General features: G+C 32.0%; 1 protein-coding gene across 3 annotated transcripts in view; it reads left to right on the top strand.

Moving 5' to 3' along the window:
• LOC115883469 (ABC transporter G family member 20) overlaps positions 1 to 20,419 on the top strand; it is a 148,553-nt gene extending 128,134 nt beyond the window's left edge. For all 3 annotated transcript variants that reach the window (XM_030901833.1, XM_030901831.1, XM_030901832.1), the window contains exons 7-10: positions 3,358 to 3,535; positions 13,690 to 13,876; positions 13,936 to 14,024; positions 18,948 to 20,419. In XM_030901833.1, coding sequence (XP_030757693.1) covers positions 3,358 to 3,535; positions 13,690 to 13,876; positions 13,936 to 14,024; positions 18,948 to 19,426 — 933 coding nt within the window. In that variant the 3' untranslated portion in view covers positions 19,427 to 20,419. The remainder of the gene's footprint in view (positions 1 to 3,357; positions 3,536 to 13,689; positions 13,877 to 13,935; positions 14,025 to 18,947) is intronic.
• Positions 20,420 to 27,051: the final 6,632 nt, after the last annotated feature.

Here is a 27,051-nt window from a genome sequence, read left to right as displayed (position 1 = left end):
TAGACTGAAATCATAAATTTGAAATATCTTTGTGCCAAAAGTTCAACAGAAACTGTTTTATCATCATTTTTTCGAAGAAAAATTTATGATTAATTTAAAAAATATAAAAAGTTCACAAATTTATCATTTCAGTCAAATAACTATCTACTCAACATGGTTATTTTTTGTCAATAATGACATGTATTGACTATTTCCATTCTAAATATCTTGAGAACGGTTGCTCCAGTGGCGTAACTATCGATGTGCCGTGTGTGCGAAGCACACGGACCCGGGCCTTCAGGGGGCCCGGGCCGCATTTCCATATCTGTCACATGCTATCACGAATCAAGCAGAATCGGGCGATTCCGAACTAAGTTCTTATCTATCACATGTTTTCTTAACTACTTAACTAGCACAGGCTATCGCGAAAATAACTTATTACTTTACACTTGGTCTTGTGCAATTTTGTAGCTGTGTTTTCCTTTTTATTTTGCAAAATAAAAATAACTGGAAATATGTAATTTCTCATTAGAGCATTAAATTTGACAAAAAGGAAATTTGCTGTATTGTCACTGGATTTCTGTACCATCAAATAGAAATAGAACGAAGCTAGTTGTAGCATCAAAGAGCATGAAAAATTATACTGGCCAAACTAGTTAACTCAAAATCACAAAAACTCTAGTTACCTAATGGTTGTATTAAGGGGACGACAAGGCAGCTGGGTTACGAGAGGTGCCCGAAACTGCCACTTTTTTAAAATCACCCTGTAGCTCAGTAACTAAGAGGGCCATGACAAATTCTATTAGGGCATCTCTCATTTTGTCTAAAAGTAGCCGACTATTGTGAAAACCTATTCATAAGGGCAACAAAACACATGAAAATGGGATACCCTGTAGGTACAAGGTATTCCATTCGTAAAAAATCATTATCGCACCCTGCATACGAAGGGCATAAAAAATTGCTATAGCACTTAAATTCAATTTGTTCTTGCTTCAAATAATATCGCGATTTCCTGTGCTGGTTATGACGGCAATTCCCAATACTTCTTTTTTAACATGTTCATGTTTCTATTTACATTGTTTATTTTAATTTAGTTAGTTTTGTTGTTGTTTTTTGTTTTGTTTTTATTTATTTTTTTTTTTATTTATTTGATATTTTATGTTTTGGGTTACATCATTCTGTGTTGCAGTAATAAATAATACTATATAAAAATTAATTGATAATGTTATTTCTAACCTAAAATATGAGTGCATATTATTCAGATTAGTATTATATAAGTATTGAAATATGTAGGTGTAGTAGGGGGCCCGGTAAAATTTTTGCACACAGGCCCGTGAGTCTGTTGTTATGCCACTGGGTTGCTCGTAGCGATTTTTACCAAGAGACATTTTTTACATAAAAAATCACGGAAATGTATATCTTTTCACTCAGTAGTTTTATACAGGTACGGACGAAAAGTTATTACTTTTCAAAACAGTTAAAACACATGTAAGTAACGCCCCTATAAATAGGAGTCTCCTATAAAACTCCCAGAAACCAATTTTCATCCAAATATTGACGTTACTACAGAAATTATTTGGAAAAAATCGAAATAAAAATGAAGTTTCTACACCCTGTATCTCCGAAACTAAACATTTTTGGACATACATTTATACTAACTTTTTTACTTATTTTTATCTGCAGAATATACTGCCGAAGTTTCCGGAATACTGTTCGGGCCACCCTGTATAATACACTTCGTTATAATCTCTAGACGCAGGTTTTTCCTATGTAAGCACCAGCACCAGATGATTAACACTGAATGATAGTAGTAGACACAAAGTAGTGTTTTATTTATCTAATTAACTGATGATGGTAACCTGAATAAAGAAACGCGTGTCTAGTTTTTAAACAAAGGCGTTTTTGTGATTTGTAAAAGTTGATTTGACTAAAATGTGTATTTTTTAATTATCTTTCTATTTGTATTAACGTAAAGTTGAATATAGGATATTAATAGATCTTGTCATTAAATTAATCCATGTCAAAATGTACGTATATAGTATTACTTAAGAAAAAGCATTACTGTTTAATATGCTTAGTAGATAAAAGATACTACAAACCTTGAGAATTAATAGAGAATAGTTATTTTTTATACAAGACGATAAAATGTTATTTTATCGTCGACCGAAAAGATTTTCGGGAGACGATAATGCAATTTTATCGTCGTGTATAAAACAATATTTTTTTGCATAGCGAGTTGCGTTTTAAAAAATATTCAGAAATTATTATTTCAAGGAATTTATTACGAGTAGAAAAAATATTGTGCTGGGTTGGCGTTGGTTTCTGTATAATTTGACAAATAAATAAAGCTGTCTCTTTAGTTGTCAGTTTTGAGTCAATATTTTTTAATTCTCTTTCGTATCGATTGCTGATTGAATTGGAGCCAGAAATGGCTCAAAACGAAATAAGTAAATTACCAACAGATATTCAGGCTGAGGCGACAAACACCATATCCAAACTACTTCCATTTAAATCCCGAATAACTTATGAAAAGCAACACAACAATTTTCAAAAATGGAAGCAATTAAAAAACGTGCGAGAAGAAATAAAGTTTTTAACCTAACTACAACCTCGCTGTTAAACTATCATTTAATTTACCCTTGCGGTTAAAGTATTATTTTATCTACTATTTTTGATAGATATAAGGCAATTTTAACAGTTGCTATGGAAAAGAAATTTTTTTTTAAAGATAAACGTAGGGTTTTAGATACTAAATCTTTGGCCGCTTGTTAAGAGCAATTTCACCAGTTGCACCATAATAATGATTTTTGAAGCAGATGAAGCTTAAGGTGTAAAATACAAACAGAATTTAAATCGAAATAAAAAAATTCGGAAATTTTCAAAATTCGCTTTGACATTATAAAATGAACATTTTAATACTACAGCTCTCTCTTGAATTTTACCATTCTAAAAAGATCATAATTGTTTAATTAAAAATATGTCCAATATACCTCTAAATATTTACTAGGTATAACATTATGGTTCAAGTCAAAAGCACAGCACTATACCCATATGGATGAAAATCTACAAACTACAACAGATTTAAATACAATATTAAATATAAAAAAACACTACGCTAAGGAATAACTATTTTTTTTTATTATCGTTTGCATCCATTGACCTGGCGATGTTCTTGTAATTAATACACGCTTCACTACACAAACTACTTTATACCGTAAAACAGTTTGTTTCACCCAATTTTGTTCTCTTTATCTATAAAAATAAAGAAAATTGAATCTTTGCGTTACTATAAAATATAAAATTAAAGTGTGAATTGCCGAATGGAATCGCCTGAATGAATTTTAATATGTCTTTTTTAAAATATATTATATTTTTTAGGTTTACTATCCAAGTCTTGAGTCGGCAAAAGCAGCTGTCAAAAGTGGTGAGGCATGGGGAGCACTACACTTTACGGAAAATTTCACGGATGCTTTGGTCGCCAGGATAGCTTTGGGAAAAGACAGCGATGAAGAAACGCTCGACCAAAGTGAAATACGAGTTCACTTGGATATGTCAAGTAAGTCAAGCGTAATATATTGATAGCAATTAAGACAAAAAATATATGTTGGAAGGAAAGTTAATTTAAACAAAAAGCTGAATAATTTAGTATAATAATAATCAGCTTAGACAATTTATGTCTGATTATAGCCTTAGGCAACTTATAGATGGGTATACTCGAACTACAAGTACGACCTCTACACTTATAGATCTCATATTGGCGACAAATACAGACATAGCATTTGATTCGGGTATAAACAGCCCCGACTTGTCAGATCATGACGCAGTTTTTCCCATTCTTTCAATTCCTAAACCACCGCCAATTTATAAAATTTATCGTGACTTCAAACATGTCGACTGCGACAAACTCTTATCAGATTTGCAAAATATGGAGCTCCACAAAATCTATCATATTCAAGACATTGACGCGAAGGTTAGATTTCTGAATAACGCATTAATATCAATTTTTAATACTCATGTTCCATCTCGTACAAATAAAATTACAAAAGCTGCGGCTCCTTGGCTATCTGATTATTTAAAATTATTAATGAAAAGGAGGGACAAATTGAAGAATAAATTTAAGAATTCGAAGTCTCCCACAGTGTGGCAGGAATACAAGCAATTGCGCAATTTTATTACGTCTTTGGTTAAGAAAGAAAAGAAAATTTATTTTGAAAATTTGTGTAAAGATAAAAACTCGAAAAAGCTCTGGAATAAATTAAAAGACTTTAATATAGGAAACGCAAAAATATGTCCGGATATATTCCTGATTACCTAAATAATATAAATTTAATAAATAACTATTTTGTTGATAGCGTCCCTCCTAGAAATAGAAATAATGTTGATATAATCAATTATTTTAACACTAATAGCTGTCCTGATTTACTCAATAATCAGTTTAACTTTTCATTAGTAAATGAAGAAGATATTTTACAGATCATTAATAATATAACATGTGCTTCGGGAATTAATGGCTTGAACTGTTCGATGATCAGAATGAGCTATGCAGTTATAACCAAAATATTATTACATATTATAAATAGTTGTATTTTGGACAATTATTTTCCAAAAGATTGGAAAATAGCTGTTATTCGACCGGTTCCTAAGGCTGCGGATATTAAAGAATTTAGAGACTTGCGCCCAATTAGCATATTGCCTACCATGTCAAAGATCTTAGAACATGTGTTAACTAATCAAATGAAAATATATATAAAGCATAATAACATTTTAGCAACTCATCAATCGGGGTTTCGAGATGGGCACAGTTGTGCCACTGCCTTATTGAAAGTATCTGATGATATTCTGACGGCATTGGATAAGGGAGATGTTACAGTTCTTGTTTTGCTAGACTACAGTAAGGCTTTTGATTGCTTAAATTATGATGTATTGATGTCTGTTTTTCGTTATTATGGCTTTTCGAGTGATGCGTTGAAATTGATTGCTAGCTATTTTACTGATCGAAAGCAAAATGGTGAGGGTGGATACAGATATATCTGGGTGTATCGAACTGAATCGTGGTGTACCTCAGGGTTCTATCCTTGGCCCACTGATGTTTTCTATCTATACATCTCGCATTGCAGATGTTGTTCGATACTCGCAAACTCATGCATATGCGGATGACACACAGTTGTATGCTTCATTTTCCAGAGACAATTTCAACCAAGCCTTGAACAGTATTAATTTTGACCTACATAATCTGTATTGTCAGTCTCTTAAGTATGACTTAAACTTGAATCCTAGAAAGACAAAGGTTATGCTATTTGCGAGTAAAAATTATTATCCAAAACTTGTCAGTCAAGTTAGGTTAAATATCAATGGCGAGGAATTGGAAGTGGTTGAGGAGGCCAAAAATCTGGGGGTCATTATTGATCGGTCTTTAACGTACGGGATGCATGTAACTGTTTGCATCAAAAGGGCGTATGCTGGCCTTAGACAATTGTACCCTTATCGTGACTGCTTCAATTATAAGTTAAAGGCTAATTTATGCAATGCTCTTGTCTTGTCACACTTTTCCCATTGTTCACCTCTTATTTCTCAGAGCCTAAATGTTTATGATAGTTACCGCATACAAAAAGAACAAAATACATGTCTAAGATACATCTTCAATCTCAGGAAATATGATCATGTTTCTCATACACTGCGAGATATCAATTGGCTTAATATGCAGAACAGACAACTCTTAAGTACTTTAAACCTGTATCATAAGATAGTAAAAACGCAACAGCCAAAGTACCTTTTTGAAAAAATTCAATTTAGAGAAGAGGCTCATAATATTAATTTACGCAAGAAGGATATATAACCTAACTATTGCCCTCCACAAGACATCTTTGTATGAGTCATCTTTTTCCTATACAATTTCCAAATTGTATAGCGAATTGCCAGCTTATATAAAAGCTACTGAAAATTTAAACCGTTTTAGGTTTTGTGCCCGTCAATGGCTTTTTAATCTACAGTAATTTGTTTTGTTAATTTAAGCGTGTTTCAGTTATGTATATACTTTTTTTGTTTTCTTTTTAATGTCATCAAGGAGTTAAATGGAAGAGCAGAGCTCAGTTAGACTCTGAATTTCGCTCCTTCTCATTTAGAAGTGACTGCCTCTGTTGTTTGTATTTTTTTTTGGTTATAGCATTTATTTTTTTTATCAGTGTTGTTTTTTTTATGTTGTAATATTTTTTTTTGTAATATTTCTATTTTTATTTGGGTATAAAGACATTTATTATTATTATTATTATTATTATTAATTTACAAAATTTTAAACTAGAAAATTATCAGAAATCAAATTCTTCGGATTAACTTAATATAAAACACCAGATCAAGGTAAGTATGTCCTCTACCTATACTTGCCAGATCTCCACCACTAGAGAGGTAAAACAGCTTCTCTATATAAACACGACTGGTGACCCAATTAGCGCTAACAAATCCGCAACGAATGTTGTAAATATTGCCGTATTTTCTGTTCTCAATGGAGCACTTTATTGACACTGCGTTTCTGTTGTCACTTAGTGCTATAAAAATCCTTTTTTCTCTATATCATTCGGCTTAAAGTTAGCCGAGCTCTACTCATCTATCAGCCTACCCTTGCTGCAAGCGTGAAAACAGCTAAGCAATAGCGACCAACCGACAATACCAAGCTTCCAAACTAACAAGTTATTTTTTATTTCTAATATGGGAACCTCTAGTTACAGAGACATGGAGGCGTCATACTCAGCAGTTCTCTTTCATTTACGCTCTATCAATCAACATAATTTCGGAAAACAAGTGACAATGCGATGTTACACTAGGTTAGTCATAACCCAGGTGTACATGGTGTAGTCCAAGCGAGTTGTTTGAATCTATCTCACTTGGTTTAAAATTACTGAGCACTTCTCATCCGCCACCCTATAATTGATTGCGTGCAATCATGAGAACAGCTAAGAAGTAGATAGTAGTGTACAAGCAAGCAAGGTAATGCATCCAGGGCTGAAATGAAAGACTTTCTAATATGAGAACCTCGATATACACAGACGGTTTTACATATGTTACTTCCCTCTCCCCGATATCAGTCGTACCAAACTTTATGGCACGAATGCTTATCGTTTCGGCGCAGTCAGTGATGAGGTGTTCTGATGGTTCCCCATTTTCCCACAGAATCTGCATTCGCCGTTGTTTAGCTTCAATCTATTGAGACGTAAATTAAAGAGATAGTGTCCTGTTAAAAACCCCGTGACAATCCGAAGAGTGCACTTACTTACATCAAGGAAAATCTTTGATTTTCTCGGTCGTAAGTCCTGAGAAATTTCTTCCTCAGGACTTTCTCAGGTTAATAAAATTCCCATTCCCATGAATTCTGCTTTAAGTTGATTTTCACAGGTTAAGTTTTCCCTGACTACAGCGCACTTATTTTTTCCATCGCGTATTATTCGCCACGTACTTTCGTCTTAGGTTAAGTTAAGTTTACGTGAGGCCATTGCTAGGGTTGTCAAACAAGAACTTGTCAAGGTCAGCCTACATTGCAAATTTCATTGAGAGCTACTTGTTCTTTATGGGCTTTCCCGGAAAGCCCTTAAAGAATTAAGATTACAAGACAATTACATTCAGATACAATTACGGAAAGCCTTTCCGTAATTGTTGTCTATCTCTCTCATTGTTAACCCTAATTTAATAGTATAATTGAACCAGTTTACAAAAAAAATAAAAAGATTCGAGAGCTCTAGCTTAGCTTTCACAAGAGCTAGAATCTATTTTGGTAAATCAAGTTTCGTGTAGATATCAAGTATGCCAGAAAATGTATAAAGTATCATTTAAAAATAAAAACAATATAGGTGTTTAAACCGAAAAAAAGTACTACCAGACTAGTACCTACCACAACTTATTTTTTTTTGATGGTCACTCTCCATAAATAAAAAATCTAATCTTCTATTTGTCTGAAAATAGCATACCCAATTGAAAACGCGCGACTCGAAGCAGTAATGACTTAGCGGTTGACATGTGTTAATCATAAAAACTTGATATAAAACATTCAATTTTAAAATTAAAATATTCAAAAAATAAAATTCTCATTAAATACAGAGAAAAATGAAAAAAAACGTTGAAACCAATGCAGTCAGTCAGAACCCGCTTATCGAGACATTAACCTAACATAAGGTCCACCGACCAACAAATCATTATTGTTTTGAGTCCCTCCAAATTGGAACAGTACTGTAATTAATTGGAACTGCAGATTCTACTACTCAAATTGCCCTTTTTTATTAAAAAAAAGATAATAAGAAATCCTCTTCAAAATGGTTTAATTATAAGTAAAAACTATTATTTATGAGGTTAAACACAATCAACAGCTAACAACTTATTATCTTATTGACTTTTTAATTAAACCAAAAAAAGCTGCCTTTATAGCTCAAAAATACTGTTATAAAGTTAAAGATGACTTTTATTGGACTGGTTCAAAATCTGTCTGCGATCTGGGATCGCTAAGACTTAACGACATTTTTAAGAAATTCCTTTTTTTAATATTTTTTCGTTTTTATGTTCAAATTAATTGGACATATCTATGCATCGCATCTGTCAAAGCTCGTTTTCTATTTTTACAACAAAAACAAGTAATATTTGTTTGATGTCTTGTTTACCTTTATAATAACTGAAGCAATGTCTAAGGTCACATATTCTATTAGCATAAATTATGCAGTTAAATTTGAACAGCAATAAAAAGGAATTGATAGATTCTAAAGGTTAAGTTCAAACAATTCCTGTAATAAATTTCGTCGCTCGTTTAATTACTTGTTTCTGTAATTGTATTTTAAGTACACGAAAATCGGCAAATAGTAATGGTGTGAGAATTAAAAACAGCATAAATTTTTTAAAAGCTTTAAAAATTAACAAGCGAAGCAAATTTTATGCTAGTGTTTTTAAAAAAATGTTCACCGATACTGAAATCTTATATATATTATATTCTACCAAGTTACATTATATTTTGTACAAAAAATCATCATCATCATTTTTAGCTTATTCAGCCATTTCTAATTATGGTGTAGCCTCCCTCATGTATTTAGATACTCTCTTTGTAGATGGACTCATTTTTGTCTATTGTTGGCTATGGGGTCCCAAATTATCCCTGCTAATTTCTTAATATCATGGTACAATCTCAGGTTTGGTCTTCTTCTAGGTCTCTTAATCCCCCGTGGGTACTATCCTGTAATTTTTGTGGTCCATCTGTTGTCCGTCCTTCTTGCCAGGTATCCTGCCCGTATTGCCACTTGAGGGATTTGAATCTGTGGATGATATCCATTGGGTCTCTTGTCGTATCCACTCTACTCGTATACGGTCTTTCTTGGTTATTCCCAGCATATTTCGTTTTATTGAGCGGTGTGCGACCTGCAGTTTTCTTATAATATCCATTTAAGTGTCCGGGTTTCGCATGCGTAGATCATGACTGGTAGTACACATTGGTCGAATATGTTCTCCTTTAGATAAAGTGGCATTTTAAATTTGAATATGATTGAGTTTCTTCCATAAGTACTCCAGCTAACTTAATTCTTCTGTTGATTTCTGGCAGTAGAGATCCAGAGTTATGTATTAGTTGTCCCAAATAATATGTTCTTCTACTATTTCCAGTGTTGTGTTATTTATTAGAACATCTTTTATGTTTTATCTATACGTTCTGTCGTTTCTTTTGCAAATTGACAAGATCTGCACATAGCTTCGTTCGTCAATCCCATCAACTTTAGATGACTTAAGAATATTAATCTTACAAGGCCGTGTTAGTCGACCCACAACAGCTTTGACAGGCCGCCTTACCTTATCAGATACTTATTCTACAATTCTAATATTCTTGTTGCATACAAGAACACTAGAATTTCTTTTTCGCCTGTAAATTTCTTGACCATTGCAGATATTTGTTGGCCACCCATTGTTTTTTTGCCAGTCTTGTGACTTCTTTTATTTTAGAAAGGTTCTGGGCCTTTGAATGGAATTAATAAGCCTTATTTGGCCATTTTATCTGCCTTTTCGTTACCCTTGTGACCCTCGTACCCCGGTACTCAAGCTAACTTATCTTTGCTATGTTCACCCAATGTATTTAAAGCACGCACACAATCCCACAGTAGTCTTGAATTGACCTCCGTGGTATCGAATGCCTTTAAACCTTGCTTGGCTGTATATAAACAAATAAATATGGCAACTGAAGGGTATGTTCTTTTTTGCTAGGAAAGCTATTTATTGTTTCAGCCCTACTATTCCAGCTCTCTACCTACGCCCAACATTCTTGAGCCATCTGTATGCTTAGTTACCCCAGCTGGGTTCAGTAATTCAGTTTTCTCTGCATGGTATCTTCTTCTTTCTCTGCTTATCCATTAATGGATGTTTGCGACCACACTTTCCATGGCTTCCCTATCTCTAGCTGTGTGGATCAACATCTGTATGTTACTAATGCCTGTCCACTGTCTTATGTTCCGCAGCCACGACATTTTTTTTCCGTCCCAAACTTCTTCTGCTCTCGATCTTGCCCTCGATAATCAACTAGAGAAATTGGTATTTATGGTTACGCATGACGTGACCCAGGTATGCAGTCTTTCTTTTTTTATAGTGTTGAAGAGTTCACGTTCTCTATTAATACGTCTGAGCACATCCTCGTTTTTTATCTTGGCCGTGGATGGTATCTTGAGGATTCTGCGGTATATCCACATTTCGAAAGCTTCCAGTCTGTTTATGGCACTTGCTTTTAGTGTCCAACTCTTCACGCCGTAGAGGATTACCGGCCAGACGTAGCATTCCACTAATCTCAATCGAAGCTCAAGGTCGAAATCGCTACAGGTGAAGACTTTTTTAAATTTCAGGAATGCGCCCCGGGCTTACTCGATTCTGCACTTAATGTCCTTGTCCAGGGGCGGATACAGGAATTTATTATAGGGGGGGCCCAAACAAAAATTAATGTAGAATATGCTTTTTAGGGCACCATTTTTAACCCAAAAACCTAATATTTAAGCCAATTTATAGATTTTAGGGGGGACCCGAGCCCCCCCTCTCTATCCGCCACTGTCCCAGTCAGATGACCAGTCCTCGTGAAGCCAAGCTCCCAGGTACTTGAATTTTGCGACTCGTTCTATGAGTTTTCCTTCGTATGTTAAGCTGGCGTGTCTAAACTCATCCACCTCTTTCGTGACAACCATGTTTTCTTTGTGTTAATTAGTAGTGGGAACTATCGAATGAATACTATCGAAACATTCGATAGTTGCAATTCATTCGAATAATTCGATAGCTAGTAAAAAAACATTCGTTGAAAACTATTCGAATAAAAATTATCGAATAGATGCATCATCTGCCTTGAAATATTGTATTCTAGTAATTCGGCAGCAAAAACCATTCATTTATAAAATTCATTCATTTATGAAATTCATTTATTCCTCAGGATCGATTATAATAAAATATTAACTGGATTTTAGTTGTCGCCCGGCGACCCGACAGCGGTCGGTGGCAATGCTATGAAAGAAGCCGGCTTCTTTGATTTTTTGCGGAGTCATATAAAGATAAGGACACATTATTTTTTTATTGAGGTGCTAGTATTTACACAGAAAATACATTACGAAGGGCGCTGTTGCCATATATTGGTATTAGTTGATATTAGCAAAGAATATTATTGTTTGGCTTTAGTTAGTTAGGGATAGTATGTCTATATATTTTGCATTTTTTTTTATTAATATTCTGTTGTTACACTGCAATAATACTTGTTATTTTGGATGTAGGAAAATGATTTTTAATGTTTTTAAGCAAAGACTGGTTTAATAAAAATAATAATAACAGTAATAATTTGTTATAGCTATTAACAACAAAATTTAAAATAATTTAATATAAACATTTTTTTTTACGTAGAAGCAAAATATAAACAACAAATTAGATGTCAAAATTATTTATATTAGATCCTATTTAAAAATAATATAGTCTTTAAATTTTTTGTGGCAACGTTGGTTTATTAAATAATAATAATTACAGAACTAATTTGTTATATTAACAACAAACTTTAAAATCATGATATATAAACATTTATTAATTTTCTCAGCATGCAGTGTAATGGAAGGAAAATATAAATAAAAAATTAGAAATCAAAATTATTTATATTAGGTACTTTATATTTACTATTTAAAAATAATATTTACTTTTACTGGCATTTACTTTAAAAAATAAATGAAATATTTCTTCGCAAAAAACTACATGTAAGAGAATTAGGCACCTGTAAAACTTTCAATTTAATTTTCTCACCCCATAGTTTGAGTTCGATAACCCCATTTACTTAACCACATTACTTAAATATGATTATTAAGTTCAACTAATTCATATTATTAAAACATCTAAAATACAAATATGTATTTTTAAAATTAATTCTAAGTTCATCTCATCTCCTTAAAAATTGCTACTTCTCAAAATTTCCCAGTAAAAAATAGACCATATATACCATATAAAATAAAATAATTGAGAGATCGGGCTACGGAAAATCACACAAATTTTCGGAAAAATTTTGACACCTGCACACGCACACAATCGTCAATTAAAAAAAACTACTATTTTAGTATTTTAAATATTTTAATAAACGCAAAAATAGCACAGTATTTATAAGGTGAAGTTATAAAAATTTGGAAGAACTAATAATGCACTGATGCACACAAAAATCAAACGAATACTAAATTTCATTTATCAAAAGCATTCGATAGTCGTGGCTCAACGATAACCATTTAGTCGCACAGCGAGATTGTCACATACATGCTTTAGTATACAAACGAATGAATGATTTTACTCGAATAAAACCATTCGATAGTTGAAATCATTCATTCAGTAACCATTCGATAGTCTAATTCATTCGATAGTTCCCATCGCTAGTGTTAATGGCAAGTCCCATTCTTCGACTACATTCTCCTACCATACTAACCCACTGTTGTAAATCATCCATGTTATCCGCAACCAGAACTGTGTCATCGGCATATCGTATGTTATTTATCCAGGTTGGTATAATGCATGGTATAATAATGTAACGTTTTTAGTTCGTTACATGTCTTTTTATATATTAATATATAATTTATGATGTCTGGGGCCTATCATCACCGGCTTCTGTACATGCCTGGCGCCCAATATCTATTTTTTTTTGTTTATTGTTCTTAATTAGTTTTCTTTCCAGTGAAATACCTTATCCACGACTGCTCTCCGATGAAAAGCTGCCGTTCGCAGTGGTAGTGGTTTAAAAAACGCTACAATAATATTAAATTTGTTAATGTAGTAGATTTGCGTCCTTATGTATGAAATGGCGTTCGCAAGTTTAGGGCCAGGAAATAAACAACTTTTTATTTAAAAAATTGCCTCAATATTTGGCTTGGATTTTTTTTTAAATAAAAGGTTGTTTATTTCCTGGTCCTACACCTGCGAACACAATTTCTTTCATTAAATTTGTTTTTAAAGCCATAATTTGTAGCTGTTTTATCTAGCGGTATTCCCAATACCGTCTGCTTTTTTAGCTCTTCGGTTAACTTCAGGTTTTCAGCACTATGCGCCTAGCTTATGTGCTGCTGACATGAATTAACCTGTGTATAACATATCTTACTTCGCTTCGTAAGAAAATATGTAGTAGTATTAGAAAATAGGCCATATATTTTTTTATATAAATTTTTCAAACTGCCATGTACTAGATATTAACTTTCATCATATTATTTATTGCAGATCAACAAATCGGTATCATTCTACAAAGAGACCTTCAGCTAACGTACCAAAACTTTACCAAGGACCTTTTACGAGATTGCGACCAAAACGAGGAACTTGCGGAAGTACCGATTTCATTCAAGAAACCTATTTACGGTTCCAATCAACCGTCGTTTACCGATTTTGTTGCACCTGGAGTTATTTTAACGTGAGTTGATAAAATCAAAAAGTAGTACTAGTCTGATTACTAACTTTTTCTTATTTTAGGATTGTATTCTTCTTGGCTGTCGCTCTGACGTCTTCAGCGCTGATCATAGAAAGAATGGAAGGATTGTTGGACCGATCTTGGGTTGCAGGTAAAATGCGTTATATTTCTATAAAGATTTAGAAATTAACTCTATAGTGGAGTGCTTTAAGCTCTTAGGAGATACAAACCTCGGATTTCATTTACTGTGAACGAATTTTTATAAAACTTTTTGCATTGTATTGTTAATAAGATATATAACAAAGTTTACCTATTTAAATTCGTTGCTTTCACTTTAGTATTTAAATAAACACATACTACTATATAAATGCATACATAGAAGATGGCTCCATTTTCCGGAAAAGCTGTGTCAGGATTCCTATTTGAGATTTTCACTCCAAACCTTTTACAAAATATATGTTTAATAGTAGTTCACATTTCAAAAGAATTTTTATAGATATACAGGGCGAGTCAAATATATATCATTTATTTATTGGAGTTTAGTGAATTTGCTATAAAATTCTGGTTCCAAAAATACCTTAATACCATAGAGTATATTAAATGGTCTTTGAATTATGACCACGTCCATGAGGACGTCAATATAGACGTCCAGGAACCTTCGTATGAGAACTTCTAATCGAGACGATCGACTTATTGTAGGTTTATCGCTAAGAAACCGCCGCGCCGTTTGCCAGCTTTTCAAATTGATAATGAATTGCACTTAAGAACCGTACATATTAACTAACGGACTACAAGAAGAAGATTAAATGAAGCAAATCTTATGTCAAGAAGGTCTGCTTCGGGACCAGAACTTACTAGATGTGTTGACTAGGTCCAAAAACAAAGGCATGGTCTTAATGTAAAAATTACGAAAAATATTAGTGCCTTCTTTAAAACCGAATATTTCCAACAAAAATAAAGCTAATGAGATGAACCCAAAAACAAACCTTCGAGAAAGGATGTATCTAGATGATAAAATTATTTTTAAATTTCTTGCTGTTTTAACATATTTCACAGGGTGTTTCAAACTTTCATCAAAAATATCAACATTTTGTTTTCCCTCGTATAATTAACAGATGGGGAGTTTCATTTTTAATTTAGAAAAATATACTAAGAAGGCAAATAATTTGGCAACACACTGCTTAAAAAATCATCAAAATCGGTCCATTAAAATAAAATATATTAATCTTTAAAATACATCAAAGTTTTAAGGTGCCCATTTCAAAAACTATACATTTTAGTCATATACCTTTCTAATGAAACAAACCTTTATTTTTTCACTAGAATCCAAAAATCTATTAATATATAGGGTGTTATTATTAACCATTACAAAAAACATAACTTTGATGTGTAACTTTTTTTGGGGACACCCTGTAGAACTGTACATAATTTTAGAAAATACTTTAAATTGACTTACATAAGCTCAGAAAATTTCACTTCAATACGAACTTTTGTTCTCCTTGCAAAAACCGCGTCGTATATGACGCGCCACCCTGTATAATTCGATTTCAATCAAAATTTCAATGATTAGAATATAAGCAGAATAGGTATACCTTATGTATTAGATTTATTTATTTCAATAAATTTACTTAGAAAAAGAATTAAAAAAATCAAAATATTAAGAAGGAAATAAATAAGAATTTACTAAAATTACTAAAATAAAAAATTAAAAGGAACAAAAAAAAATGGGTAAACATTTTTTAGTATTTTATCTATAAAACACAATACAGAAGGTTTTACATTAATACATTCACAGTAATTGAATTCCGAGGTAAAAGTCTATGGGCACTCCACTACTAATGAATTACAGTATGAGTAGCTTAAAACTAATTTTAAAGCTATAAAGTGATTTTATTATTAGAACAAAAAATAATTCAGTGGAAAAATTTAAAGTATAAAAATATATAATATAATGTATAGAAAATCTTTTTTAAAGAAATATTTATCCTCTCGACATTTCTTAAGTTTCAGCGGTTCAAATTTCAACTAGTTATAGGGTGTCCGGGCAAAGATCTATTTTGCCATATTTATTTCGATGTTCTGAATAAGTAGGGACACCGACGCACAGTGCTTCGTTCCATGGACCAAAAATCGAAAAAAAAGTTAAAATTTACTAATATCTGAATATGTAATTTAATACTTATAGCAATGTTCAACCATCCTGTATATTATTTTTCATAAACAGCGTTTTTTTGTTAGCAAATATTTTCACTAAAAATAAATTTTGCGATCATTATCTTATATCAGTGAAAAGAATAACATTCATAGTAGTTCTGTATATGGAGTTAAACGTTACGTACTTAATTGAAAGTCACTATGGATATTGTTAAACGTAAAAAGGTATGTACTTTAAATTTATTTCTAAACAAGTTCGTTATTGTTTAGTTTTTATTTATTTTTCAAGATGATTCTTAAATGGGTATAAAAATTTTACGTTTTCAAACTTCAAAAAGGCATTAAAAAAAAACATATCAAAATATATCGTATTTATTGAATATTTTTGTTGCCATATTCATACACTTTTAATTTTTGCATAGTTCACCTGCGTCTGCTTGCGACGAACTTTATTTTATAATACTTTTCAGATGGAGTAAAATTGATAAGCAATGCCGATCTGGTTAATACTTGGCTTGATCATAAGGACAAGAACTCAAAATTATTTATATTTCAAAAAATGTGTTCTTTATTAGATATTGATGAACCTTCCAGTCCAATGAGATAACCACTTGTGTCTGAGCCCACTATGTTGGAGCGAAACGTGGCATAAAAAATGTTCCCATCTTTCAATTTATTATAAAACCTCATACCCAAGAAAACGAAAAAATAATATATGGATATGGTCTATTAAAGAGGTAACTATTAACATCCAAACCCCTCATACCAACAAAAAGAACAGTAACAACGCGAAAAAGTAACATATTAGAAAATGATGTATAGTAATATCTTATATGTGAGGATATTTCATCTACCTGTGATTTGGATAGTATAAATTTGGAAGATTCTGTCAGCAATGATTCTTCTGAATCAGAGTAGTTACGATCTATGCATTTTGTTGTCCTAAAGTAAATTTATAGTATCTTAAGTTTTTTTTTAAATTAAATATAACATTAATGTTTCTTTTTCATTAAAGAAAAATATTTTTATCTTATATTAGGTTTATATTGTAGGAATCATGTTCTAATGTTATTCCAATTCTTTTTTATCACAGGAATTTATTCAATACTTACACCGTTTTCATACTATAAATTATTATTTCCTTAGATGGAACAGAGCTCCAACATTTTTATTATTTATAAGATTTTTTTTCATAAACGTGGGACTAAGAACATCATCATTTAGTACAATGAGAGTACTCATCATTTGTGTCAAATAAACCTAGTTTGAATAAATTGCCCCAATAAAAGAGAAGTTTTGCATTTTTGTCCTCTAGAGCCATATGTTCGAAGCACTGTGCGACGCGTCCTCCTGTCTTAAGTACTACACGTACATTTCATATAAAGAATTTACATATAATGTGGTAGATTTGCGTCATTATGTTACAGATGGAATGGCTTTAGCAGATTTAGGACCATGCTATCAGGAGAAGTTGCTTAATTAATTTTTACATAAGGATCTTTTAGCTGAAAATAGCCTTGATAAAGGTGAAAATACACGTCGAAACGCGGGAAATTAAAAAAAAAGTTGTTTAATTCCTAGTCCTAAACCTGCCGATTTCAAATTTAAATATATTTATATCTTTCTCAAGCCGTAATCCGCCTGTAATTATTAATATTTGCTTATTATACATATATTATTTAACTAACTAATGATTTTATGCATAATGCATAGCTTTAGTCAGCTGAATTATATAATTTTTTTTAAAATTTTCTACTAGAGTCCCTAATTCACGAAAATATGTAGAACTTATTCAAGGCAGTTGTTTTATTATAAACAGAAAAATAATATGTTTTTAATTTAAACAGAATATATCCTCAAAAATCCAAAGAATTCTATTGAATTGAACTGAACAAAAATTGACTATTGAATTCATATTGTCATCACATTCTTTTATCCATAACTATTAATCATCTAACTTTATGAATCATAAGAAATAATGTATAAACATATTATGTCAAAACAAATATTAGCTGTCTTAAGCGTACGTCAAATTTTCTATTTATATAATAAATAATGGAAACCTTGTAAACCTTCGAGTATTTCGCCCCTGTAAAAAATTGCAATATTTTACAATTTTCTTGTTCTCTTTGTTCCATTGAACAAGCTCTATATGTTGTCATATATGTTCTATAAGTCATTGAAAAATTTCTCTGGGTTGGAATCCAAACTCCAATCTCATTAGCTCTTGTAATAAAATTTAACTAACCATCAAAAAGCATATTATCCTTTCGGAGGGTATCTCATATCATCGTCAGATATAGTACGCAGGGTTCACAACACAGATATGTTTTTAAAAGGGTTCTCCTAATACTTACTACATTTTTGTCTCTTGAAAAAATCACCTTTGCATAGTTTTTGAGAAAAAGTGCCTTTTCGAAAATAACCTACAAAAATATTTCTTGTAGCATCAAGCGTTAAAATCTAGTAGGAATACGTCTAAATCTTTAAGTCGGTATGTCAGTATCATAAATGCGATTTTTGATAAGAAGCTTCACAAAACACTATCACTTCATAAAAATTATAATGAAAGAAGAGTATGTATGTATGTATTGCTTATGCATCTGTAGATGTTAGCAAAGATAATTCGTGTTAACTATAATATTCTTTGATGTTAGTAATGTATGGCTATCGCTTCTTTGATTTTAAAGAACATAACATACGTAAAAATTAAAAACCAATTAAAAAATAATCATACAGAAAGTTTGAAGCGTTTTGGTTTTACCTTATTAAGTAATTGTTATCAATTAGCAATTGTTAAATTTAAAGTAGTACTATGTCGATGGAATATTCGGACATCGATTTGAACACCTTAAATATCTGACCTAATCGTCAGAAATGTTCATTGTTTTAAAATCTTAACAAGTTCATTTTCTTCTAGGTGTAACTCCAGGAGAAATCCTCTTCTCCCACGTGGTCACCCAGTTCGTCGTGATGTGCGGCCAAACCACCTTGGTCCTCATATTCATGATCCTCGTCTTCAAGGTCGAGTGTCAAGGCGACATCGTCGTCGTCGTCATCCTCACCATCCTCCAAGGCCTGTGCGGCATGTGCTTCGGTTTCGTCATTTCCGCCGTTTGCGAACTGGAAAGGAACGCCATCCAGCTGGCACTGGGCAGTTTCTACCCCACGCTGTTACTTAGCGGCGTCATCTGGCCCATAGAGGGCATGCCCACAGTGTTGCGTTACATCTCCACGTTCTTACCTCTGACGTTAGCCACGACATCGCTCAGGGCAATGATGACGAGAGGTTGGTCGTTTTTGGAACCGGATGTTTACTACGGATTCCTTTCTACGATCGTCTGGATAGTGCTATTCTTGACTATCAGCTTGATAGTGCTACGAATAAAAAGAGGCTGAACGAACAACGAAATAATGCAATAGAAATAGATAACTTAATAATAGTAGATCAATCTATGGTAAACCTGTGTTTTCTGTGACTGAAGACACACATGAGTGGACATTCTTAAAACTTACTTAAATCTTTTAGCGGCTTTCTCTGAAATAAGAAATAGCTAGGCTACACCTAATCGTCAATCATCTACAGATATTTTTTCTTTGTCTATAATATATAGTTTATCTATTAATTGATAATGAAGTAAATGTAATAGAAGTAGAAGATAAAAACGGCAATTTCAAAATCAAATATATCAGATATTGATTCTGCAGTTCATAAGTATCGAAATATAATTTTAATAGACTATATAAAATATAGTCACTTATATTATTTAATATTAAAAGTTAATTAATTACGTAAAATTAATTGCAAAAAGTATAATACACCCAAATTAATGAATTAATGGAACACAAAAAAATGTTCATAAGAACCATTCTGAACTGCTTAAAGCACAGGTTTACCAAATCAATGTACATTTACTCGAATTCAAAAATTCCCAAATTTTACACTATAATAGTGTTTGTTTCGGTTTACATAGTCATTTTGTTTTAATTTATAATACACCTTGCCTTTTTTCTCTTGTTAGGTACTTAATGTATAGTAACTTTAGTCGTCGTAGGTTAGAATTTATTTGTTAATTTTTTATACAATTTCAAATAGACAAATAGAGAGAGCCAGATTGAAAGAGAATGAGAGGGACAAAGACTAAAACAAATATATTTCTTCTTGTTTCTTTCTATGTATTCTCTATAACAGTACCAATTTTCTGTATTTTCCATTGGTGCAATAATATGGAAAGTTATATAAACTCTCTCTAGTAATTAAGATCATTTTAAAAATGACAATCTTATTTTTAAGTGTACTCGAGCTCAAATAGTAGTTGTATATTGTTATAAAATGTGGTTTGTGATGTATGTTTGTTACGAAATTATGTAAACAATAAATTTTTAACTAAAGCTAGTTATTTTTATTTATCAAAAATCTTTTATCGATATTAGCGATATAAATAAATATTATCTCATTACAACAAATACACAACAGTCTGGTAGTCAGTTTTGTCTGGTCAACAAAATAAACAACAGTATGGTACAAGTTCCAAATAACTGATATTACAATTCGTGTATGTACTTTACTTTTTGTATCCTAATTCATATGCATAAACGCATTGGAAATGCCATAATTTTATAATCCCCCCCCCCTCTAATATAATATATATTATAATTCCCTATATATAATAAATAATTGAACCTAATATATCTCCACGCTCCAGTTCTTTAGTAGGTACTTCCCTTGTATAAAGGGTACTACCAAAGAACTATATTTATGTACTGTATACAAGATCGTACATATCAGTGACGTAGCGAGCAAGTCGCGGGCCCTTGTTCAAATATTTATATTTTTTATTTTTCACTTCCTATAAACTGGAGGTAATCGGTTTTGTCTTGTTTTGAGGACATTTTGATTATTTTTTTTTATCAAAATATAGTCTTAATCGGCAGGGTTGCGTCTTGTCTCTGCTTCTGTTTAACCTGTACTCGGAGACCATATTTAGAGAAGCACTGGATCGAATCCAGGGTGGAATCAAGTTCAATGGGATCCCAATAAACAATGTCAGATATGCCGATGATACGGTTATAATAGCCAACAATATAGAAGAACTGCAAATCATTATAGACTCCGTAGTCCACTATAGCGAGATGTTTGGACTGCATCTCAATGTCTCCAAGACCAAACTATTGGTCTGTTCTAAGACTCCAATAAATGCACACCTGCGTGTCAAGGGACAAACAATCGAACAAGTGACCTCAATAAAGTATTTAGGAGCTAACATATCAATAGCCAGTGCGACCCAAAAAGAGAAATATTTTCAAGAATTGAGCAAGCGAGAAAAATCTTCGTAAGAATGAAATCATTTTTTACAAGACGAGACCTCAGTGCGGAACTCAGAACTCGAATGGCCAGATGCTACGTCTTCTCTGTGTTACTCCATGGATGTGAGAGCTAGACACTGGACTGAAAACTCAAACACAGACCGAAAAGAGAATAGAAGCCTTCGAAATGTATGTGTACAGACGGATGCTGCGAATCTCATGGGTACAAAGGATCACCAACGATGAAGTACTTCAGCGCATGCAGAAACAAAAAGAGATACTGAACACCATCAAGGAAAGAAAAATGCAATACCTGAGTCATGTGATGAGAGGTGGTAGATACGAAATACTGCGCCTCATAATAGAGGGCAAAGTGCAAAGGAAAAGATCAGTAGGAAGACGCCAGAACTCATGGCTAAAAGATTTAAGGAGATGGTTTGAACGCTTGTCTGCGGAAATCTTCCGGGCTGCAGCTTCGAGAGCCACAATTGCCATTTCGATTGCCGACCTTCGGCAGGAGAGGGCGTGATAAGGAGAAGTCTTGATCCTTTTATTCTTTTACTACTAAATCGTGCTATAATATTTCACTCAGTTACAAGATTATCCCCCAATACAAAGTGTCCTCACTACGCCTCTGGACCAAGTGAGTAGTTTTTTTTTTATTTTATCACTTAATATAAATTAATAGATTACATTAAACATTTGATAATACAAGGATAATACTCATATCTCTGCTTCAGTTTAGACACTTGCATTATGTCTAAATTGCAATACAAATTTAGAAAATCTCAAAATAATATTTATTATTTTGATAACGTTTATAAAGAAATTACACACTTCAAACCAAATATCTAAAAAAATTATGAAGATATGAAACAGATCCTTTTCTATTTTAATTTATTTTATCTCGATTGCTTCTAATGCAAATAATATAATATTGGTATATAATTCAATTTTCCTGTTTATCCATTTATTTTAAATAAATGTTCTTGAAAACATGCACATTAATATAACTTAAATTATTAGAATCATAAATAATAATAATAGTTCAATTTTCACAAACAAAATACAGGGTGGCGCACCTCACTCGCCTCGGTGGATTATACGCAAACGGAAATATGTAGAAACAAAATGTTTTATGGGTATATGTAGAAAGGTGCATAATTTAAATGTGCATAATTTAAAATTATTTTGAAATGTACAGAGTGTGTCGGAACTAAAATCCATACCAAAGTTACATTTTTTCTTATGGAATAAGAAAATATATTTTATTTTTGGATTTTTGGGCATAAAATAAGGCATTTATTATAAGCATTTAATATGATTAGAAGCTTTAGTTTTTGAGATATTTAAATATGCATGCTGTAATAAAAGTCAGAGAAATACACTTTACTAAAAAAAATTATTTCTTCCTTAAATGAATATATAGGGGTATCAAAATTTTACATGAAAACTTTGTTATTTCAAATACAACACCCTGTATTTCTTATAATTTATCGAAGCATATTTAAATGCTCTTTCAAACTATATTAGGGTTTCCTATACCTATCTGGTTCAGATTTTGAACAAAAAGCGATTTTTCAATAAAATGGCAATCAAGATGGCTGGTGTCGCCCTGGCAATTTGCTAATGACAATTAGTAGCTATTTTCTAAATCGACATTAGTTTATGGACTTTATTTAAATTTAAAACAGTTTACTTTCTAAATAAAACCACTATAGTAACATATCGATTCTTTCCACCAGCAGATACTGCTTCATTTTTCTGGGTAAAATAATAAATACTTACTTATTAACCTTATTGTAGGTAAATTAAATGAAAATAACTTGTTATAAATTTAAATAAAGTCCATAAACTAATGTCGATATTGAAAATAGCTACTATAAGTGTCACTAGAAAATCGCTTTTTATTTAAAATATGAATTTTATTCAAAATAAGAAACCCTAATATAGTTTGAAAGAGCATTTAAATTTGCTTCGACTTATTTTAAAAACTAGATAGTGTTGCATTTGAAATAACGAAGTTTTTATGTAATATAAATATTTAAAATAGACCAGCAATTTTTGATACCCCTGTATACATTTAAGGAAGCAATCAAAATGTTTAGTAAAGACATTATTTTATTTCTCTGGCAAGAGTCAGCACAAGAATTAATTCTAAAAAGTAATGTACAGGGTGGCGCCTCTCATACGCCGCAGAAGCTCCAAGGAGAACGGTAGTTTATAGCAAAATGAAAGTTTGGCAGCATAAAACAAAACAAAACAAAAAAAACAACGCTTTATTGTGCAAAAAGCCAAAACAGCTTCATGGACAAAGCACTCACAAACAACAAAATCACAAAAAAATACAAACAACAAAAAATACACAATACAAATAATACAATTCAAAAAAATTTAAGTCTTTAAAATTACAAAAAGAATATACATGGACAATTTTAGAACAGTACGCAGTAAATAGATATAATTTTAAAGTTATAGAATATTAAATACTTGACCTTTGACCAGTGTGTGAGATGATCAAAATTTTAAAATACAAAATTGTTCATAATTAAACATCAACAAAAGTCGTTTACCGCATATAGGGCTCTCCAGTAGGTATGATTTTAAAGCTTTGCGAAATGCGGAAAGAATGAAAGCGATTTGATATTCAAAGGCAGATGATTGTACATTTTTTTTGGCATTGTACAGTATTGAACGCTTTAACTAGTTCTGAGCTCGGGGTTGGCAGATAAAAATCGTGCTCTGCATTCCTAAGTGGATAGTTATGAGATGGCCTTTCGGGAATAGCAGATATGTGCTTGCGGATTAAGCAAACGGATTCAAAATGAATAAAGAAGGAAGAGTCAGTATTTTCAAATTTTTAAAGAAATTCTGGCAGTGAGTTCTACTGTTTAGTCCTAATAAATATCGAACTGCTCTCTTCTGAAGTATGAAAACACGATCAAATTTTGTTGCGCAGCAAGTACCCCCAGAATGGAAGAGCAGAACGAAGATGTGACTCAAAAGGGCATAATAGGCTATTCTAGAGGTTGAGAAGTTAAGTTCCTTAGAAACTGATCTTAGCGCAAAACAGGCAGCGCTTAGTTTCTTTGATAGAGCTTCAATGTGAAAGTCCCATTTTAACGAGTTGTCTACAAGAAGTCCTAAGAACTTCACAGAGTCCACGACGTCAATAGTAGTGTTATTAAGTACAAAAGGTTGTATAGTACTTTTATATGACAAAACTTTAGTTTTTGATAGGTTGAGGCATAGGAGATTAGAATCGCACCAAGACTTAATTGTGCGTAAGTCCACTGGATATAGTATCATATAGCGCCGCAACATCTGGGCCGCTCCAAGTGAAACTAGTATCGCCCGCAAAGAGGCAGATTTTACCGCTAATGTCTAGATTTGCAATGTCGTTGATAAACACCAGAAACAAAATAGGGCGAAGTACTGAACCCTGAGGGACACCACATTCTATAGGCTTACAAGAAGACATAGACGTATCAATCCTCACAAGCTGCCTTCTGTTGCCAAGATATGACTTAAGCCATTCGAGCGGCACTCCCCTGAAACCATAGTATTGCAATTTGTTAATTAAGATATTATGATTTACACAATCGAAAGCCTTAGAGAAATCACAGAAAATTGTAGCTGTAGACTGATGGTTATTCAGGCTAGAGTATACATTATTAAAAAGGTCGAACATAGCATCATTTGTGCAACTGTTACTTAGAAATCCAAATTGATGGGTAGTAAGTATTTTATATTTAAGGAGAAAAAGATAGAAACCTTTTTTAACCAATCTTTCAATGATCTTAGATAATGTGGGCAGGAGTGCAATTGGGCGATAGTTCGAAGCTTCATCTTTATCACCTCCTTTATACAGAGGAATAATTATTGCTGTCTTAAGGCAGTTTGGAAAAACTCCTTTTTGGAATGACTCGTTAATTAAAGTAGTAAGATGATACGTAGGTTAACTGAAAACATTTTATAAAAATATATAGAATTATATAGGGTGTCCCCAAAACAAGTTACACATTAAAGTTATGTTTTCTCTAATGGAACACCCTATATATTAATTGATTTTCGGATTCTAGTTAAAAAATAAAGGTGAGTTTTATTAAAGAAGCATATACCTAAAATCTAAGGATTTTGACATATTTCACATTTTGTGAAAATGAAGAGTAAATTTTAAATTTCGATAACAGCTACCTAAATTTTAGTTGACCTTTTATAGCCTGATATTTAATTACAATAACCATTGTATGTTAAAATAAATTGAAATTTGACCAGAAAAGTTATACAGGGTGAGACAAAATTAATATGGAACATTAGTCACTTTTAAAAGCAAGTTACTCTTTTATTTTAAATGGAACACCCGTATATTTTTCCGGTGTTCAATGGTGAATTCATATATCTTCAAAATATTATTAAGGTTGTAACAAAGATTTTCCCAGATATTTTAATTTTTATGATTTTGCGTCAGTAAATCTTTAATATTTGAAAAAATCTAGGTGACTGTGTGATATACCTTTTGTTAATTTAACAAAAATTAAAGATTGTAGAGTAAAATACTCAAGGGTAATAAAAAGATACACGTTTAAAACATATTTTAATTATTACAGAATTAAAACTTGATATAAACCTATAATAATGCGACAATTAGCTACATGAAATCAAATGCTCAAAATGCTTATTTTCCTGTTAACTGCATAACATGATTGTCTTTTCAAAAGGATCTTTTCATTTTAAAAGGCGTTATGTGGAGTTCTACCTCGAAAAGCCGCTACAATAATTTCTTTCATGTTGTCGACACTAGTTGGTCGAGTTTTGTGAACACTATCTTTAACATATCCCCATAAAAAAACAGACTAGATTAAATCCGGTGCATTTAAGTATTCTATTAATTGGTGGAGGCACTCACCAATGATTATTGGTGGAGGCGTCAACCAACTAATAGAATCATGTCAATTCTCTCGGATGTAGGATAAGTTTGCATTTTCGACAAATTTCTGGGAATTTTTTTTGTTTTAACTCACACAAAATGAAACTGCAACTAGTTGTTAAATTGGACTAATTAGACATCTATGTTGAAGTAACGTCAGACATACCACAGCCACCTAGATTTTATCAAATAATAAGGATCCACTCAGATCAAATCATGTATGTAAATGAAAATATATCTAGAAAAATATTTGTTTCAGGGGTAGGTAACCTTGATAGTATTTTGAAGAGACATGAATTCTCCATTGAATATCGGAATAATAAACTGGGTGTTCCATTTAAATTAAGAGAGTAACATGCATTTAAAAATAACCAATTTTCAATAATAATTTTTCTCACCCTGTATCATTTTTTGGATCAAGTTTTAATTTGCTTTAAAGTAAAATAGTTAATTTAACTACATATTAGGCTATACCTCGATGGTGGCAATGACATCGATCGTCATTTCCAAGCCACTTATTCGATCTTACGGTATTTAAAATTTAGTAAAAAAAATATCAATTTTTAAATATTCAAATGCGAATAAGAATACGAATATCTACCGCCAATATAATAATATATTAATTTGTTGTTAAAAATATACAGGGTGAGTCTTAAATAAGTGAAAACATTTTGGGGGTAGTATATTTCGAGGGGAAGTAAAATATCTTATTTAGATATTTTCGACTTATTTTGCTCCAGTTTCTTTGGCCTTGCCATAATAGTTCTGTCAAGCAAAAACAGCATTC

Source organism: Sitophilus oryzae, unplaced genomic scaffold, assembly GCF_002938485.1.
Source record: "Sitophilus oryzae breed Bouriz unplaced genomic scaffold, Soryzae_2.0 scaffold_1903_pilon_pilon, whole genome shotgun sequence".
Taxonomy (NCBI): Eukaryota; Metazoa; Arthropoda; class Insecta; order Coleoptera; family Curculionidae; genus Sitophilus; species Sitophilus oryzae.
Note: the sequence above shows the minus strand (reverse complement) of the source record. Positions and strands in the feature narration are given on the sequence as shown.